This window comes from Ascaphus truei, chromosome 5 (genome assembly GCF_040206685.1).
Source record: "Ascaphus truei isolate aAscTru1 chromosome 5, aAscTru1.hap1, whole genome shotgun sequence".
Lineage (NCBI taxonomy): Eukaryota > Metazoa > Chordata > Amphibia > Anura > Ascaphidae > Ascaphus > Ascaphus truei.
This window is the reverse complement of record NC_134487.1, coordinates 25,086,001-25,104,578: the sequence shown is the minus strand read 5'-3', so window position 1 is coordinate 25,104,578 and position 18,578 is coordinate 25,086,001. Positions and strand designations below refer to the sequence as shown.

The window sequence follows — 18,578 nt, the reverse complement described above, 5'->3', positions numbered from 1 at the left end:
CACATCATACACGAAAGATAACAACCAATAGTGCAATATGCCTATAATAAATAAATAAATAAAGGGAGTGCTGAAGTCTTCAATGTGTGTGCTCACATTCTGGTGAGGATATAAATGCAGAATCCAATCAGTTGGTTTCGAGGCGACCGAAGTTTCCGGGCAACCGGAAGCTGTACCAACCGGCACCTCCGTGATCACCGTGGCAGTGCGGAGGCGGTGAGATCGCCGCCAAGTTTAATTACTGTTGTTTTATTGCCTTTACCAAGTGGCCTTCTTGTAAGTGCGCACTCTATGGGCCAGGGCCAATTGTAACGTTTAGATAAAGTTGTTTTGAATCTATGCTATGGTGTTCCTGTTTTCTCTTAGAGGTTAACCAACACGCACATTTAATCCTGCAAGCAGTGCCACTGATTGGATTCTGCATTTATATACTCACCAGAATGTGACTATACACACACAAGACTTCCAACACACCATTTATTTATTTATAATAGGCATATTGCACTATTGGTTGTTATGTTTTATCTTTCATGTAGTTGGAATGTGTGCCAGATCACCATCAGTGTTTTGGCAATTGGATATTAAATCCGGGAATGCGAGGTCACAGTACTTTGAGAAGGACATATTTTTTAGACCAAAATAGTGGTTTCTTTTCTGAGTCTGCTTCCATCCATAACTACTTGGCTGCCAAATAGGGACAGCAGAGGTGGAAAGGTTTATTCAACAAATATATTACTGAAAGGTAGGTAGTGGGTGAGGGATATTGTCCCAATAATCAGGGCTCAGCTGTCCTGGGAGTATATATGCGTACTCAGAGTAATGATAGTATGTAACCAAGGTACTAGAGCATGTAGAAGTGCTATAGGAGACTCAATGTAATGATATAAACATAGGAGTGTACTAGTTACGCTGGACGGCTAACACAGATCTCTATATATACCATAAAGGTCCTGTATAAACCCCCAGCAAACGAAGAGTACATACCGTATCAAACGATAATTGTGAGGAACTCCCTTGAAGCACAGCTCTGTCCTTGATGAGTGGGTGCGTCACGCCAAACGTGATTGAAGAGAAAGTAGTCCCGAAAGGTCCAATGGCGGAGCACTGCCGTGCAAACAATGGGGGCTGCAGACCAGTAGCGAATATAAAAAAAGTTTATTGAGTGGACAAAAGGAGTACATGGTAACTTTGACGCGTTTCGGGACCTGCGTTTGACAAAGGGACGCAGGTCCCGAAACGCGTCAAAGTTACCATGTACTCCTTTTGACCACTCAATAAACTTTTTTTATATTCGCTACTGGTCTGCAGCCCCCATTGTTTGCACTGCAGTGCTCCGCCATTGGACCCTTCGGGACTACTTTCTCTTACTGAAAGGTAGTACTGTAACCTGGACATTTTTAGCTCTGAAACAAATATTATAAATGACTCCCAAATAATAAGCATATGAATGTTGGATATATTGTAAAATGTGTGGGCCTAACACTGGGGTCACTTGAGGTCTTCAGTATTTTTAGGGGTTTCCGTAAACCTTTTCCTTGACGCTGCCATGTGCTCTGGAGCCAGCCATCTGCTTAAGCGTACTCTTTTCAGTGGCTTCCGTTCTGCGCTCCGATTACATGGTGCTTCATGGAATACGTGGCACCGCAGAGACATGTCACTTTCTGCACCGTTCTTGTGTCCACTAGAGCTGTCCCACTGAAACGCCTCTTTCATGCCACCTAGTTAATTCTCCACACACAAAACGGAAAATGGCCACGTGCAAATGTACGAAAAGTAAGGGATACTAAACCCACGCGTTATCAGATGTCTGCATAGGCTTTTTTTCCCTCATTTATTATTATTATTATTATTATTATTATTATTATTAGTCTCCCTTACTTTTGAAATATTACTCTGTTTTTTTTTTTTATTTATTTTTTATTTCCTGTTTTACTTGTGGCGTTTTTAACGAGGTGGGATGAATTGGTGACATGAGGACGATGCGGAGAGTGCCAGAAGCCCCTGCAGTATCACTTGTTCCACGCCTCGCCATGTGAGCGGAGTACACCCAAGCATATGATTCACTCCAGAGCACAAGGAGGATTTAATGTTAGGACTTGCGGACAGTCGAAATTGCACCCTGCAAAATGTAATGGATCGTATTATTGCGAGACGCGATGGTGACTGCCAGGTCCGTCATCACTGGATCTCAATTGCCAAGTTGAACAAAAGAAATCTAAGCACTGTAACTGATCTATATTTTCCCTTTCCCCTCCACCCTCCCCAACCCCCCAATGTCTGTAGTAGCAGTGTGGAAAGGCTTGCGTTTATTAAAGTGCGTGAACATTTTCTTTCCCAAGACTGCTTTGCTGTTCTCCATGTCACCAGCTTCTGCGGAGGATGCAGATTAAATCAGGTTGTTGTTGTTGTTGTTGACCAAGATGGTTCCAAATAACTTACAATTTACGGAGTGGGGTGCCTCCAATGCCAACCTGCCCATGGCATATCACCACTACCATCAGCACCCACTAATTTTCCACCATCGCGTTCACTGGCAGGTGGTATTATTTATAATAAAAAAAAATATATATATATATTCGTAAGTTTGTATATACATACACACCATTTGTGGGGGCCTAAACAAGCCAACACTACTACTACTACAGCATTGCTACTAGCCACAGACGTAACATCCATATTGGTGCTTGGCTTGATCATATCATCATCCTCCTTTTATTTTTTAAGTAGATACAGACCTCCACGTAAGGGGGCATCGCAATACGTTCTAGTCAGTTTGAAAACTATAATTAAATACAATTATTTTGTTACACAAGAGAAAGACGGGAAAAGCCAGAGTTACAATAATACATGGTTGCACTAAATAACCAACGGTTATACATTCAGTTTATATATATTTAAGGGACAGTCAGAGATATGATTATGGGAATAAGTAACATTTACAGACTGGATTAAAATTGTGTTAGAAGAGGTAGGATAGGCCTGCTATGTGTTAGGAGAGGCCCTGCCTCAAGGAGCTTACAATCTGTAAAGCAGGGTAAGTTGAAACATTGGGTACAGGAGATGTGAGGATTGGTGAATTTCAGAATGCAACAGAACATTACCGAACGGCTGCAAAGGGTGACACCCTTTGGCTACCGCTAAAGGCTAACGAATTTGGGGTGACTCGGGTGTTTGTCACAGGAATTATTTTGTAGAAATGACAGTTAACAATGTCACGTAATTTGTCCTCCTCATGACCGGGATAGTGACAGGGGCAAGAAAATCTAATTATCCTCATACAGAAAAGCAATTTGTAATTGTATTGTATGTCTTTATTTATATAGCGCCATTAATGTACATAGCGCTTCACAGTAGTAATACATGTGGTAATCAAATAAATAACAGATAATATAAATAACAGATCATGGGAATAAGTGCTTTAGACATAAAAGTAACTAAGGAAGAGGAGTCCCTGCCCCTACTGTCTCTGTACGTTCTCCCTACCGACCAATCTAATTGGTAGGTAGGGAGAACGTACAGAGACAGTAGGAGGGAGTTCTGGTAAGTGCGTCTGCAGGGAGCCATGCTATATGTATCATGTGTTCAGAATATCTACTTATGCTTCTTTATGCAAGTGTGTCTTAAGGTGGGTCTTAAAGGTGGATAGAGGGTGCTAGTCGGGTACTGAGGGGAAGGGCATTCCAGAGGTGCGGGGCAGTCAGTGAAAAAGGTTTAAGGCGGGAGAGGGCTTTAGATACAATGTGGGTAGAAAGAAGACATCCTTGAGCAGAACGCAAGAGTCAGGATGGTGCATAGCGAGAAATTAGGGCTGAGATGTAAGGAGGGGCAGAAGAGTGTAACGCTTTAAAAGTGAGGAGAAGAATGGAGTGTGAGATGCGGGATTTGATTGGAAGCCAGGAGAGGGATTTCATGAGGGGAGATGCTGAGACAGATCTAGGAAAGAGTAGAGTGATTCTGGCAGCAGCATTTAGGATAGATTGTAGGGGAGACAGATGAGAGGCAGGAAGGCCGGAAAGCAGGAGGTTACAGTAATCAAGACAGGAGAGAATGAGGGCCTGAGTCAGAGTTTTAGCAGTCGAGCAACAGAGGAAAGGGCGTATCTTTTTGTTATATTGCGGAGGAAAAAGCGACAGGTTTTAGAAATGTTTTGAATGTCAGGGGCGAATGTGAGAGAGGAGTCGAGTGTGACCCCTAGGCAGCGTGCTTGGGCTACTGGGTGAATGATCGTAGTTCCAACAGTAATGTGGAAGGAGGTAGTAGGGCCAGGTTTGGGAGGAAGTATGAGGAGCTCTGTTTTAGCCATGTTGAGTTTAAGGCGGCGGAGGGCCATCCAGGATGATATAGCAGAGAGACATTCAGAAACTTTGGTCTGTACAGCAGGTGTAAGGTTGGGTGTTGAAAAGTATATTTGTGTGTCGTCAGCATAGAGGTGATATTTAAACCCAAAAGATGTTATTAGGTCACCTAGAGAGAGTGTGTACAGAGAAAAGAGAAGAGGTCCCAGGACAGAGCCCTGGGGTACCCCCACAGAGAGATCAATAGAGGAGGAGGTGCTAGCAGAAGAGACACTGAAAGTACAATGGGAGAGGTAGGATGAGATCCAGGATAGAGCTTTGTTCCGAATACCAAGAGTATGGAGAATATGAAGGAGAAGAGGGTGGTCCACGGTGTCAAATGCTGCAGAGAGGTCGAGTAATATGAGCAGAGTGTAATGACCTCTGTCTTTGGCAGCATGGTGGAGGTCGTCAGTTATTTTAGTGAGGGCTGTTTACGTGGAGTGAGCAGTGCGGAAGCCAGATTGTAGAGGGTCTAGGAGAGAATAGGTGTTGAGAAAATGGAGCAAGCGAGAGAATACAAGACGTTCAAGGAGTTTAGAGGCAAAAGGCAGGAGGGAGACAGGTCGATAGTTAGAAAGACAGGTAGGGTCAAGCTTGCTGTTTTTGAGTAATGGTATGACTGTTGCATGTTTGAAGGAGGATGGAAAGGTTCCAGAGCAGAGGGAGGAGTTAAATATGTGTGTAAGCGTAGGGATTATAGTAGGAGCAAGAGATTTTAGGAGATGGGAGGGAATGGGGTCGAGAGGGCAAGTGGTAGAGGGAGAAGAGGTGATCAACAGCGACACATCCTCCTGAGACAGTGGAAAAAGAGTCAAGGAAGGCAGGAGGAGAGTTAGGAAGAGGTGTAGGATGGGAGGAAGAAACAGAGGGGTTGTTCTGCCGTATGGATTCCACCTTTTCCTGTAATGGCTAAAATGAGTGCTCTCTGTTTTTAGCATGTTTAAGGATGCCAACTAGACTTAAACTATTTACAAAAAGCTGTTTTCTGGCTGGCTACATGGAATGGCACCTTAAGTTGGGTTGCTTAAAACTGGATCTGGTGGCCTTTCCTTTCCCCGTACTCGGTCATAAAGACAAACGGTTTAACAATTGAGCCATAATTAATGAAAAGTCGCCCAAGTACTTGCAGTCCCTATTGGCAAGTGGTTACTCTTTGAGAGGTCTCTATTAGCTACACATAAGAGGAAAGCTAACTCATAATGCCTAGATTTATTTATTTTTCTACTTTTTCAGAGATTTCATGTCTCCAGTTTGATGTTCTGATGTAGTCATTTCGATCTGGTTAAACATATGTGGGGCTTGACGCATCACTGTGCGTGTAACTACTTTTGTATAACATTTCTAGAAGATTAAAAACACAAATTGGTGACCGTGGGCACCTTTGCATGTCATTACCCAGAAGCCCTGGCTGCAGTCGAAGCACCGTATGCTAAGCGATAATGGCGAAAGGCCGGGTTGCAGACCTGCCTGAGACCTATGAATGGGCTCAAGTGGTATTTTTTATTTTTTTGTAAAAAAATAAATTGAATGGACAGGTTACTTTTTATTTATGAAAATCGACTAGAATGTTGAAGGTATGTCAATTGTTTGAATCCTAATAAGCAAATTAAGCCCCCTCTCAAATCCTATTTCTGCTCCCTTTCCTTTTAGGAATTGGTATGGACACCTGCGTCATTCCATTAAGACATGGTGGCCTTTCTTTGGTTCAGACCACAGACTACATTTATCCCATCGTAGATGACCCTTATATGATGGTAGGTAAAGGCACATCTCCATTGCCGTATTCTTCAATTGTTTTGTTGAGCGAATTCCATGATTCAACTTCAAAACCGCTTGAGCCAAAGGTGTGTTAGGAAGAATTCACTGTTGCACAATTTGCTTTCACAAACCTGTTGCTGTATTGCGATGTTTTCCTGCAGCTAAACTATCCTTAAGGACTATTAATAAACTGCTTAATTGTGTGAATTAAATCGCGAAAAAAATTAAAATACGGCTGAACACAAGTTTAAATTGTGTCGTAGCCGTGAGTAATGTCACCCACAGGCTCGGTGGGTTATTAGGCTTATTATGTGGGTTGTATCGGCAGTTATTAATATAGAAAACATGTCGCCTGGGAAGCATTCTTTCTTCAGTGTAGTTGAGCTAAAAATCCCCAGCATATTAACTTAAACACAGCAATCTGTAGTGATCGAATGCACTGAGTCTTACTTGCTAAGAGCCGTATTCTTGCCCTTTTTTTTATTTTTTTTCAAAACTGCTTTAGGTCTGATGCTTCGCTCAGGAGATATCAGTGTTTGAAATATTAAGTGTCCAGGAAGATAAAATGGAACTTTTCCTCAGAACCCAGTGCAGTCTAAATGTTTCCATGGTAACATCAAAAGCAAGAGATTTTTTTAATACTAAAATTTAAAAATAAACGTTACTTTCTTGACCCCTGAGAACATGCATCACAAAACCTTTCAGGGCATGTTGAGGGGGGCTAAATACGAACATTATAGGAGTAAAACGCATAGGCTTCTGGTGGGGATTGCTGCTTTAAATTTTAGAATAAATAATTAGGATCTTCCATGCATACTTGTTCTCATGTTCCTCCCATATAGTGTTATCCTGTGATGAGAAGTTAGTTCTGCTCTGTAACTGTACAGTAGCTTTGCATAGGCATGGTCTTTATTTTTGCATTTCGGAATAAATCCTTCGTTAGCCTCCAGACTTTTCAAACTGGTAATGTTACATTCATGTACACATTATGCACACGCAAATAACTTTGAACTAACTGCAGCGTGGTTAAAAGAAAAAAATGGTGAAGTTAGATAAGGTCCTTTTTGGAGGTGTACTAGCATCCTGTAATTGCTCCACCCTTTGTGGTTAAATAAGAGGTAAAGCTACCTTACAGCAGGAGTGGCCAACACCAGTCCTCAAGTACCACCAATGGGTCAGGTTTTAGGGATATCCCTGGTTCAGAACTGGTGGCTGTCATTCTGATTGAGCTACCTGTGCTGAAGCAGGGATATCCTTAAAACCTGAGCTGTTGGTTGCCCTTGAGGACTGGAGTTGGCCGCCCCTGCATTTCAGCGATTTAGCTAGAGAGGGACAACTTCATTTGTTGCGGATGTCTGCAGATGGAACACCGTATAATTGCGACAGCCAAGGGGTTAACTAGGTGACGCAGTCGCTTTTCAGCTAGAAACGATATACTGGCGTCCATGCGCAGAAGAGCTCACATTTCCAAGTTCATTAAGATCAATGTTAACCCCTTTTGTGTCCAGAGAGCGGAGCTGTATTACATGCCCATTTGGCAGCTACTAGGGAAACGGTGTTCTACCGCATATATTTATTAATCATGAGACGTGGACAGTACGAGTTGTCCAGCATGGCAGCGGAGGGTAGGAATGGATGTCCTAGTGTTGGTGTGTCTGAATTCTATTGCAATTTATTTGGCTCTCTCTCTTCCTAGGGGCGGATAGCCTGCGCGAACGTCCTAAGTGACCTGTATGCAATGGGGGTTACGGAATGTGACAACATGCTGATGCTTCTTGGTGTCAGCAATAAACTGACTGATCGGGCAAGTGTTTTCTTTTTTCAAGACAAATACATCTTTTTATCCCCAGACTGCAGAAACCAGATAAAGCCTGTACTAGGCAGACTAACCACAACAATTTAGTGCGTTAATAAAAGAAGCTGTATTTAGCAATAAATAGTGATGTCTCACTTGCTGCCAAGCAAAGTGAGGCTCGTGCTGTCTGATCGGCAGCTGAGCTGTACAGGCCCGTCATGCAGGGGAAGGATTGAAACCATAGCGGGTTTTTTTTTTTTAAAATAAGGCTTGAAAATTGCAGTTCCGCCTACTGGCTTTGTCTGTTTACATCCTAATCATGGCAGAACATGAATGTGAAAGCATTAGTGAGGCTGTCTAAACTAAACTAGCAGCTAGAGATGCTGTTTCCGCTTCTAATTAGGTGGTGTACACATACATTAGTGTAAGAATTGCTGACATTACATCACTGTGGCTCTCTGTAGCTCCAACTGCTATTGCATTTAAAATTAAAGGTACAGGGTGCTAGACCATATAAACCCTCATCAAACATTGGCATTGTGCAGTTCCTGCAAAACAGTATCTCCATTTACTTGGCCGCTATCAGTTATCTGGATTACATACAACATTTAGCAGACAAACAGCCTGCACTGTTCACCCTTTAATGGGAGCCCTTTCCAGCGCCTCCTTTCACTAATGAAGATTGGTAGTAAGTGAGAGGCTGCATTGTCTACAGAATATTACTTTTGGTATTTTAACCCTTGAACTAGATTCAAAGGTCCCTAATCCCAGTCGAAATTGCTGTACTCTTAACTATAAAGGTTGTTGGTGATCATGACATGCAAATGAGGTGTTATCATAATATTAGTGGCCATGCAAAGTCTGTTCAGGTTAACGCAGGGACTTGGCAATAGGATTTACATTATACCTAAAACATGGTGTTGGAATCCAGACACTGAAATCGGGCATTTGATCTGTGTGTGTGTGGGTGTAACGTCACACAGTTAGACATAATTTAACTCTTGGAGTGTCCCACTGTCATGGGGTCTGGCACTCCAGGGTACCTCACGACCTAGTGGCTATCACCGGCATAGCCAACTCCATTCCTCGAGCTACCAACATGTCAGGTTTTCAGGATATCCCTGCATCAGCATAGGTGCTGAAGTCTTTAATCGAGCCACCTGTGCTGCAGCAGGGATATCCTGAAAACCTGACTTGTTGGTAGCTCTTGAGGACTAGAGTCGGCCGCCACTGGGCTTCGTAGTGGTCAAGGAAAGGGGTTTTTCAGCTTAAATTGTGTCCTGCGTTCCCATGGAGCGCTAAGGGAAATGGAAAAGGTCCCCTTTCCGTTTCCTGGTTCAGGGCTGCCTCTGCCACGTTGCACGCAAAGGGTAAAGTAACAATTTTATTTCCTGGGGTTATTTCCCTCCCCACCTCCGCACAAACCCTATTTTGGGGGGTCGATAGGAATGCCGCCAAGACATAACATCCCGTTTTTGGAAGTTGGCGCAAGATTGTGCTATTATAGCATTTAGTCTACCCGACTGAGATGTACTTTGGATCTTTTTGCGTATAATTAGCAGTGAGGATACCATACTCTGCACATGACATCTGTTCCTCCTTTAGGTAATGTCTCATTATAGGCCCTGATTTTAACTGAGTTTTGAGCATCTGGCCCTTTGTGTATAGTAGTAGTAGTCGGGAGTTCCGGCTAGTAAAATTCTTCATTCATAAAGTGTGTGCTTTTTTTAAATTTTATTTTCTATATTAAGATATAGCGTTAAGATTGCGAGAGAAAGTGCTCAGCATATTATACAAGGGGTTAGGTAGTTCCACGGGTAGGTTAAATTAGTATAGCGTCTTGAAATATGCCCCCCAAAAAGCTACATACGAGACTTTATTTTAACAATGAATTTCATCTTTGTGTGCAACAGGAACGAGACAAGGTGATTCCTCTTATTATCCAGGGTTTCAAAGATGCTGCAGAAGAAGCGGGAACATCGGTTACGGGAGGACAAACCGTACTGAATCCTTGGGTAGTTCTAGGAGGCGTTGCTACAACCGTATGTCAGCCTAATGAATTCATCATGTAAGTTTCATTCCGTTCCCCGTAGACACAAGTAAGTGTTGTGGCCTTTTTGCAGAGGTGAAGTCGCCAAAGATTACCTGTGATGAGTCTATTCAGCCAATTAAATTGGAATCTCTTTTTTTTCAAAAGGGGATGAAAATGGGTGATCTATAAAAAAAAAAAAAAATTTGCCTGCAAATACAGATTCTCCAAGTTTTATTTCTAGGGCAGGGGTGGGCACCTCCAGTCCTCAAGGGCCACCAACAGGTGAGGTTTTAAGGATATCCCAACTTCAGCAGAGGTGGCTCAATCAATCCCTTCTTCAGCACAGGTGGCTCAACCTGACCTGTTGGGGGCCCTTGAGGACTTGCCTTGCCCACCCCTGGTCTAGAGAAAATACAAAATGTGTGCATGCTGCATAGGTCACAAATCTTAAATTCTGCTTGGGCCTAATTCTACTATTCATTGTGTTTCATTATTTCTGTGATTTGGTGTGTGACGGTAGGGGTAGATTTAGCTGCTTTTTAAATAAAGATGTTGCACGCCATTTCCCCATCCTGTCGATGATATTGTTATTTATGTATGTACAGTTTGTTTGTACCAGTCCTATATATGTTCCTCCTTTTTTAAAGGATGTAAACCAATGATGCACATCTCTGTTCAAGAGTGTGGACATGTAGGGGTTAACTCTCTTGGGAAAGGAGCTGTAATCACATCAGAGTTTGGTATGGAAGGCCTGGACACTGTGATGGAATTATGCCCATTGTTGAGGATAGAAGTCAACCACCTGCTGAGTGGACTTGCTCTGCAAGAAAGCTATAAGCCCTGGGGCTGTATCTGTATTGTTTGCCTGTGCAAGGGCATTGTACTGTGCCTGCCTGCGGGCTGTGTGCTGACTGGGAACCTGCAGAGCCCCTGTCAAGGAAGACCTGACGGAGTCAGCAGAAGGGAACTGAGTAGATCCAGTGCTTGTAGTGTTGGCTGAAGCTGTTAGGTGTGAAGAAACAGCTGGGAATTTAAAACTGCTAGTGGAGAGCAAGGCAGTGCTTCCCATACTACCGAGGTCAGCGACGCAAGTTGGAAACGCGTATCAGGGTAAACTTCTGAATGGAGGTCTCTGCACCTAGGATTTTAGCATTTTTTTTTCTCGTTACCCCGGGTGTTTGTGTGTTTTATGTACTGGAAGTTTGTGGAAACTTTTTCCAATGAATTTGCTTTTGTTTAGCTCCGTTCTGTATAGTGTACTGATCCCAGGTGTAAATGGTCATGGTCTCCCGTGACAAACTTAAAAAAAATAAATAAATTCTGGTGACAGCGGCAGAATCGCTAGGCTCGGCACGATATTATTCCAGGAACTCGGCGTTACAAACGTTCCAGTGCTTGGACACACACCCCTTACCATTCTCTGTAGTTTAGTTGACGTGCGGTTGAGACTACAAGGTTGAAGGCAAGTATCAGTCCTGGACCAAGGACCGTAGCGCACTCCGATGTGAAGCGTGTGGAATAACCAACCAGGACCACGACAAAAAACAGTTGGTCGCCTAGCTGGTGGCCTAGCCAGGCGTTCAGTGGTTGGAAAATACAAAAAAACACAGCGCACAACGCTCATAGTGCATTAAAAATTATATTCATAACCAAACAAGTGAGGTAAGTATTAAGCGTACATTAAAACAGATTAATCAGGCATTTCAAGGGTTAATGTTACCCATGCACCAATCAGGACGCCAGTGAAGATGTCATCGGTTAAGGCACACGTAGCTCTCCTTGTCACGATCGCTCGATCTCAGGATAAGGCCTGAATGGTCTCCGGCAAGGTGGTATGCAGTTCAGCCAGCTCGTGATACAGACGAGTAGTGTCCGCAGGTTAAGCAGTCTCTGCGGCAGCGGGACACACGCTGTTCAACTCTCTGGTCCGGCGCTTCCGGGTTCGTGACGTCACTCGGCGGCGACAGCACGTTGCGATCTTTCTAAACACCGAGTTGACTCGCAAAGGAGGGGTGCAAAGTCCAGGGTTCACAGAGTGATTAGTTCCAACGCCTGGGGCACTTCCTCAATCGAGGTTCCGATCGTCCTCTGGAAGTTGGGGGTCCCGGGCCAGTCTAGCATCCCGATTCACCTATGACAGATCCTGGGAGGATGTGAAGGACTACCCATTTGTAAAGGAGGTTCTCTTGGCCAGATATACCATTACACCAGAGATCTGCCAGGCTCAATTCAGAACTTTAAACAAAGGGACACAGGACACACACCTCGAATTTATGTCCTGGCTGGAATACCAGTCTAAACGGTGGATCGCTGGGTGTGAGGTGACAACCTTTTAAGACCCTTCATGACTTGATGGTCAAGGAACAGTTGATGTTAAAATGCTTACCTAAGGTGCGGGTGTGGATCACCTTCTGCAAGCCGTCCAGTGCGAGGCAAGTGGCCACCGTGGCAGACTACTTTGACCGGATGATAATGAAGACGGCTCCTGGTGCCCCTTACCCCAGCAGTGCTTTTCTGCCCCTGACAGCCCGATTCCGCCAGACCCAGCTCCTGGCAGTCAGCCACAGTGCCTATCGGCACCCGGCCTGTGCCCACAGAGTTCGCCCCATGAACGGCAGTGTTTTGAGTGTAACGAGATGGGTCACATGAAGTGCAACAGCCCAAATCCTCCCCAGCCCCATGGTGCCTGGGTAGGCAGCCCGGACGACCCAGCACCCTCTCGTTTGTTCCCGATGCCAGTCACAGAGACCAAGGCAACGAATCCCTTTCTCCCAGCCAGAGCATCACCCCAAGTCGCTGCGGTCGGTCTTAATCCCAATAAATGTCAGGATCAAGCACCTCCAACCGGTGACTATTGAGAACTGAATGACTGCCAGTATGCTCAGCTTCGGCGCTGTTGTTCCTCTGGTTTGGCCTGATATGGTTGGGCCAGAGCACCTTCTACCCGGAGAGGTGATAAGGTTAACCCTAACGGACGTGGGCAGAAAATCCCTACAGATGGCCCGCGTTTTCCTGGGCTGGGGTGTGGGCCACGGCATCTGCGATGTCTGCATTTTGCCCGGCTTAGTGTTGTTGGTCAACGACCTGGGTCGGCTCTGATGCAGCTACGAGGACGATGCCGTAGCTGTATTTGCGGTGACTCGGAGCCAGAGTGGCCTGAATCTGGATCCAGCATCAGGTTTCGTTCAGGCTCCAGCTCTGAACCCATCGCTCCCTGGATTTTGAAGCCTATGGCCATGGATGTCCTGGAGGAGGTTGACCAGGTAAGTAGAGCGGAGCCTGACTTTACTGTGGCTGATATCCTAGATTGTATGACTGGGGCCAGCCGTGCCGGGATTTAGGACCCTTTAGGGTTCCTAGGAATCCTGGTTGAAAAACACTGCCCTAGTGAGATCCTGACTGACCAGGGAACACAGTTTGAGTATGCTGCTCCAAAGTCTGGGCTGCGTACTGGGTAACCCCTGTTCACATGGCCTCCTACCATCCTCAAACCAACAGACTGTGTGAGTGGTTTAATGGCACCCTGAAACAAATGCTGTTGGCACTTGCTGAGGGGGAGACTGGGAAGCACACCTGCAGCACCTACTGTTCACATACGGTGCTGCAGGAGTCTACCGGCTTCTCACCCTTCGAGCTTCTATACGGGAGCCGGGTCCATGAACCGCTCAACCTATTCCGCGAGGGGGAGACTACTGCAACGGATGTGACAGTGCTCCAGTATGTGATGGAGCTCAGGGATAGGTTGGCTGATTGATGGCGTTGGTGAAGGCTAATCTCAAGGAACCTCAGACCAGGCAGAAGCGCTGGTATGATAGACATACCTGTAGTAGAGTTCATCCCAGGGTAGCAGATGCTTATTCTAAAGCAGATTCGCTAGAATAAGCTCCTGGCTGCCTGGTCCAGCCTGCACCAGGTAATCCGGCGGGTGAGTCAAATTATGTGGAGCTCTGGATCAGGAGTTGGGTAAGCACTGGAGCTACAACATAAACATGCTGAAGGAGTACCATGCGAGTGGGCCAGTGGTTTTGGCGGTGTGTTGCTCACCATTGGGAGACATGGCTAGCAGAGCTCTGCACGATCTTCTAGGGGAGGCTAGGCAGGGAGGACATGGAGATCGGGCCCAGCTCGCGGCTACCCAATGGGAGCAGGCGTGAGAGTTGTAAGGAAGGTATAGGGGTCTATTCATGGACAAGCCTGGACGGACTCGCCTCACTGATCATCTGGCCAACACCGGTGATCAGTCCGCGTACGGGATGTCTGTGTAGATAAGGAGCCTGGAGATGGGGGTGATCTCCAGGTCACAGTGTCCCTGGACTTTGCCGCTAGTCCTTGTCCCCAAAAAGGGCAGAACCACCCATTTCTGCGTGGACTATCTGCAGTTAAATGCCCAGACCATGTTGGATGCCTATCTCATGCCCCAGATGGATGTGCTGTTAGATGAGCTCGCCGGTGCAAGGTATCTGACAACCATGGATCTGAGCCAGGGGTATTGGCAGATCTCATTGATCCAGGAGGCGTGGGAAATGTCTGCTTACATCACCCTGAGTGACCTGTACTAATTTTTGGTCATGCCATTCCGGATGAAGAATGCACCGGCTACCCTCCAGCACCTGGTAAATCGCCTGCTGAAGGGGATGCAGGGGTATGCTCAGGCGTACTTGGATGACCTGGCGGTCTTTAGTAACACTTGGTCTGATCACCTTACCCATGTAGCGTGGTCCTAGCCCTCAACCAGGAGGCCGGGCTTAAGCTAAAGCCAGCTAAGTGTCAAATTGGGACAGGGGTATAAATACTCCTTCACCCCAGCCTCAGAGAGTCATTCTGGAGTGGATATTCTTTGTGAAGGCCGTGTGCTGACAGGGGACTGGCAGAGCCCCTGTAAAGGAAGAGCTGACAGGGTGTCCTCAGAAGGGAACTGAGGAGACCTGGTGCATGGGTCTGGAGCATCCAGTGGAGCTGCCATCTGTGTGCGCAGCGTTGCCGGGAGCCGTTTGGAGTGAAGCAACGGCAGGGAATTTAAAACTGCTAGCTAGCCGAGAGCAAGGCAGTGCTGCCCATATTACCGAGGAAAGCGGCGCAAGTTGGGAATACTAATCACTGGTGTAATTGTCCTGGTCTCTTGTGACATGGTGCTTTCCTGTTTTATTTATTTCTGGTGAAAGGGGAATTAACGCAAGTTTTGCTGCTATGAAGTTTTTAAAGAACCTCTTATACCAAGTCTCTAATGTTGTATTCTTCGAAGCGAGTTTAGTTTTTTGGTACTGAGCTGTTTGGGTTTCACATAAGAGTTTGGTAATGATGTTGCAGGGGTTCATCAGCAATAAGAAAATGACTTCTAAGATCAGGTTGCAATCTGTTGTACACTATGCAATAACCCCTAAACTATGTTTAGAAGTTCAGTGGTGAAGGTAATGCTTGTGAGAGCCAAGTGATGGAAGAGTCTCAGAAATGATAGGGGGATTTCATACCCCATCTAATTGTTTGATCGCTAAAATGTCTCCTCTTTCAATGGAGTACTGAAAAAAACTTGAGCTTATATATGATGCCTAGTTTTATCTTGGCAGCCCAAGACCGTCTCAAGTTCAAGGCAATATGTTGTTTCCATGGAAGACCCCCTTTTATCATAGAGCAGCTAGTGTACACTTCCACACTGTTCTTGACAGAGTGGGACCTTGAACCAATGGCAAAGAGACCAAGACTATTGGAGGCCTCCTTCTGCTGCTACCGTTGTCTTTCTTTTTGCAACCATTGAGATCCTGACCTCTTTTGCATGCTCGTATATGGAGGACTTGTGAATCCATAGTTTGAGGGGGTGGGCAGGCATAGTGGTGACCTGTATTTTCCATGTCACAAAACCATCACAATATGTGGCTTTTCAGGAGGGAAAGCATTACCATCTGCAATTCCCACCACATCCTTATGGTGCTGATGCTGATTTAATCCTGGATTACTTATTCACTTATTTTTATAGCCAGCCTTCACTGAAGGTCGTTCCACTATCTGCCACCTGTGGAAGTTGTGGGTAGCAGTAGAACTCTGCCCCAGAATGGACCTACCTGCAAAAATTTGTGGATAGTCTTCAGAAATATTAAAAAGACAGGCTTCTTGACTTGTTCTACTGTCTCAATTGCATCAGCCTTGTCACTCCGTCCAACCTGAGAATTGTATTTGGTCGTTAGTAGTGGCAGAAGTCTCTTCTACAAAATCCAGATAATCCAGCAGTGCATGCTTTCCTATAACCAAAATGCCTGTAGATTTTTCTTTGAAACACCCTTTGTTATACAATGAAAGACAAATGCGGAAATGAAACAGTTAGAAATAAACAATGTACAATACAACCGTTATGGGCAAATGTAGCTCCTTGGAAACGGACTATCCCAAATCCCGCAAACAAATGCCAGGGAAAAAAACCACCAGAGTGCAAATTATCCTGAGTACATATACATTAAACAGATAGAGCATATAGTGCAGATCTGTGTGATAATATCGTGATGTAGGTGTTTTAGGGAGCGCAGAATCGTATGTGGAAATATAAAAAGAAAAACACTGTGCAGGATTTTCCCAAATCCAATCTTCTCTTATATTAGAGTGTAAGGTGAATGGAGCTATAATTACCTTACAAAGCCATTAAAACTGTTTTCCAAGATCTATTCAACATTTTGCTATAAGGTGTTTTTTTTTGTTTTGTTTTTTTTGTTACTGGCAATAAAGAAGCGTAAAAGAAAATGAGATTCTCGTTTGAAGAATGTCTTTAACCTGTTAAAGACAAGTAATGTGTTAGCCCTTACTATAGAATGAAGAAATCTGTGGAATGTATTCCCTACCTTCAGGAAACTCCTCAAACTACTATAGGGAGCTAAATACGTAGGTCTGTACCCAGTACTGTATATCAGAGACCTTCCAGGAGAGGGCAGACTCGGCGCTATTTTAGGAATCTAACAACTGCCAAAAGAAAAAAGTTTGTGGACGAAGGAATGGAAGGTTTCCTTTTTTTTTTTTTTTGGTTGCAGTTTTTCTAGAAATAACACATCACGTGTTACATGCTTTGGGTTTTAGTGAAGGCAGGAATTAGTGCGAACTTCATCATATTGTTGGCAATGGCAACAAAAGACAGAGCCCCAATGCTACGTCTAATATGACCAATGATGTAGTTAAATACTTGCCTGTCTTCTCATAAGGGTCATTTAGTGAAATTCTTTGGCCAAAGCATTTTTATGCCTGTAACCACGCCACTGTATATACCATGTTTACAGGTCCAAAACTATCTGTACACGTTCTCTTGACCTCTCTGATAGAGGAAGAAGGCTTTATAGATGGTCATTCAAACGTGCATCACAAGACCTGCTATTGAAAAGTGGGCTGGGTGAGCGTAACACCACGGAGGAGGGGGGTGACAACCCTCCAAACTTTTATTTACCAATTTAAATGTACAAACACACAACACTGCAAGCTCAGAACGTGTGTGTGTGTGTGTCCAGATTATATCTTCAAAATAACATTGTATAGATTTTGACATTCACGTACATTTGGTGGTCACAAAGTTGATTTCTGTACAGCAGGGGATTTGAAATCTGCCGCCCCTAGGCACTTGCATGTGTCGCTGCCGCCCTCTTATCTCCTTTGGAATCCCAGCGTCAATGATGCCGTGGACATAATCAACATGACAGTGCATGCAGTCATGTTGCCATGGTAACGCACCGGCATTTGACGTTGCGATGTCCCATTGCCATGGCAACGAGACGTCGTGTGCCGTCACTTTCGCGCATCCACTGCGTCATTTGATGCTGGGATTCCAAAGGAGATGAAGGGCGGCAGCAAGGAGGCGTTTGACACATGAAAGGGTGTTCCCATTATGTCTAATAGGCCCGAGAGTGCTGCAAATGTATATGGGGGCGGACATTTTTACCGCCCCCAAATCTTGACGCCCTAGACCCAGGCCTAATGGAGAAATCCGCCACTGGTTCTGTACCAACGTTTTATATTTGTTTTGTGTGACCAAAGAATGAAATAAAAGCATTTAATATTGTGAGTTCATATTGTATATTTTCGTGTTATACGATTGGAACAGAATCATTCGTTTAATTGCTTTGGAAACGTCACTATGTAAAGCAGGAATTTCAAACTGTTACCAGGTTACACGTTGAACCTTTCATATACTCTGCCTTTTGTGTTTGTGCAGGCCAGACAATGCTGTGCCCGGAGATGTTCTTGTGTTGACAAAGCCTTTGGGAACCCAAGTGGCAGTAGCTGTCCATCAGTGGCTAGATATTGTAAGTACACTGCGAAAGAGTGGTCATTTCTGATTCTTCTTGTACATTGTATTGTATGTCTTTATATAGCGCCATAAATGTACATAGCGCTTCACAGTAGTAATACATATCATATAAATAACAAATAATATAAATAACAGGTTATGGGAATAAGTGCTTCGGACATAAAAGTAACATTAAGTAAGAGGAGTCCCTGCTCCGAGGAGCTTACAATACATTGTTCTTCAACATGAAAAGTGCCTGACAGGTTACATCCTGGAACATTGTTTTTGAGTATTACCACTGGTGATGGGGTTCTATCCATATGACATCAATCTTGGATTTTTGTTTGCCTGTTAAACTACTGCATGCATCAGTGTTTTTTTATTTTTTATTTATTTTTTGTT

The 18,578-nt window shown here is 44.6% G+C and overlaps 1 protein-coding gene across 3 annotated transcripts in view; it reads left to right on the top strand.

Annotated features, from left to right (window-relative positions):
• SEPHS1 (selenophosphate synthetase 1) overlaps positions 1–18,578 on the top strand; it is a 53,190-nt gene that overhangs the window by 18,732 nt on the left and 15,880 nt on the right. For all 3 annotated transcript variants that reach the window (XM_075599510.1, XM_075599509.1, XM_075599511.1), the window contains exons 3-6: positions 5,988–6,091; positions 7,792–7,899; positions 9,804–9,958; positions 18,102–18,192. In XM_075599510.1, coding sequence (XP_075455625.1) covers positions 5,988–6,091; positions 7,792–7,899; positions 9,804–9,958; positions 18,102–18,192 — 458 coding nt within the window. The remainder of the gene's footprint in view (positions 1–5,987; positions 6,092–7,791; positions 7,900–9,803; positions 9,959–18,101; positions 18,193–18,578) is intronic.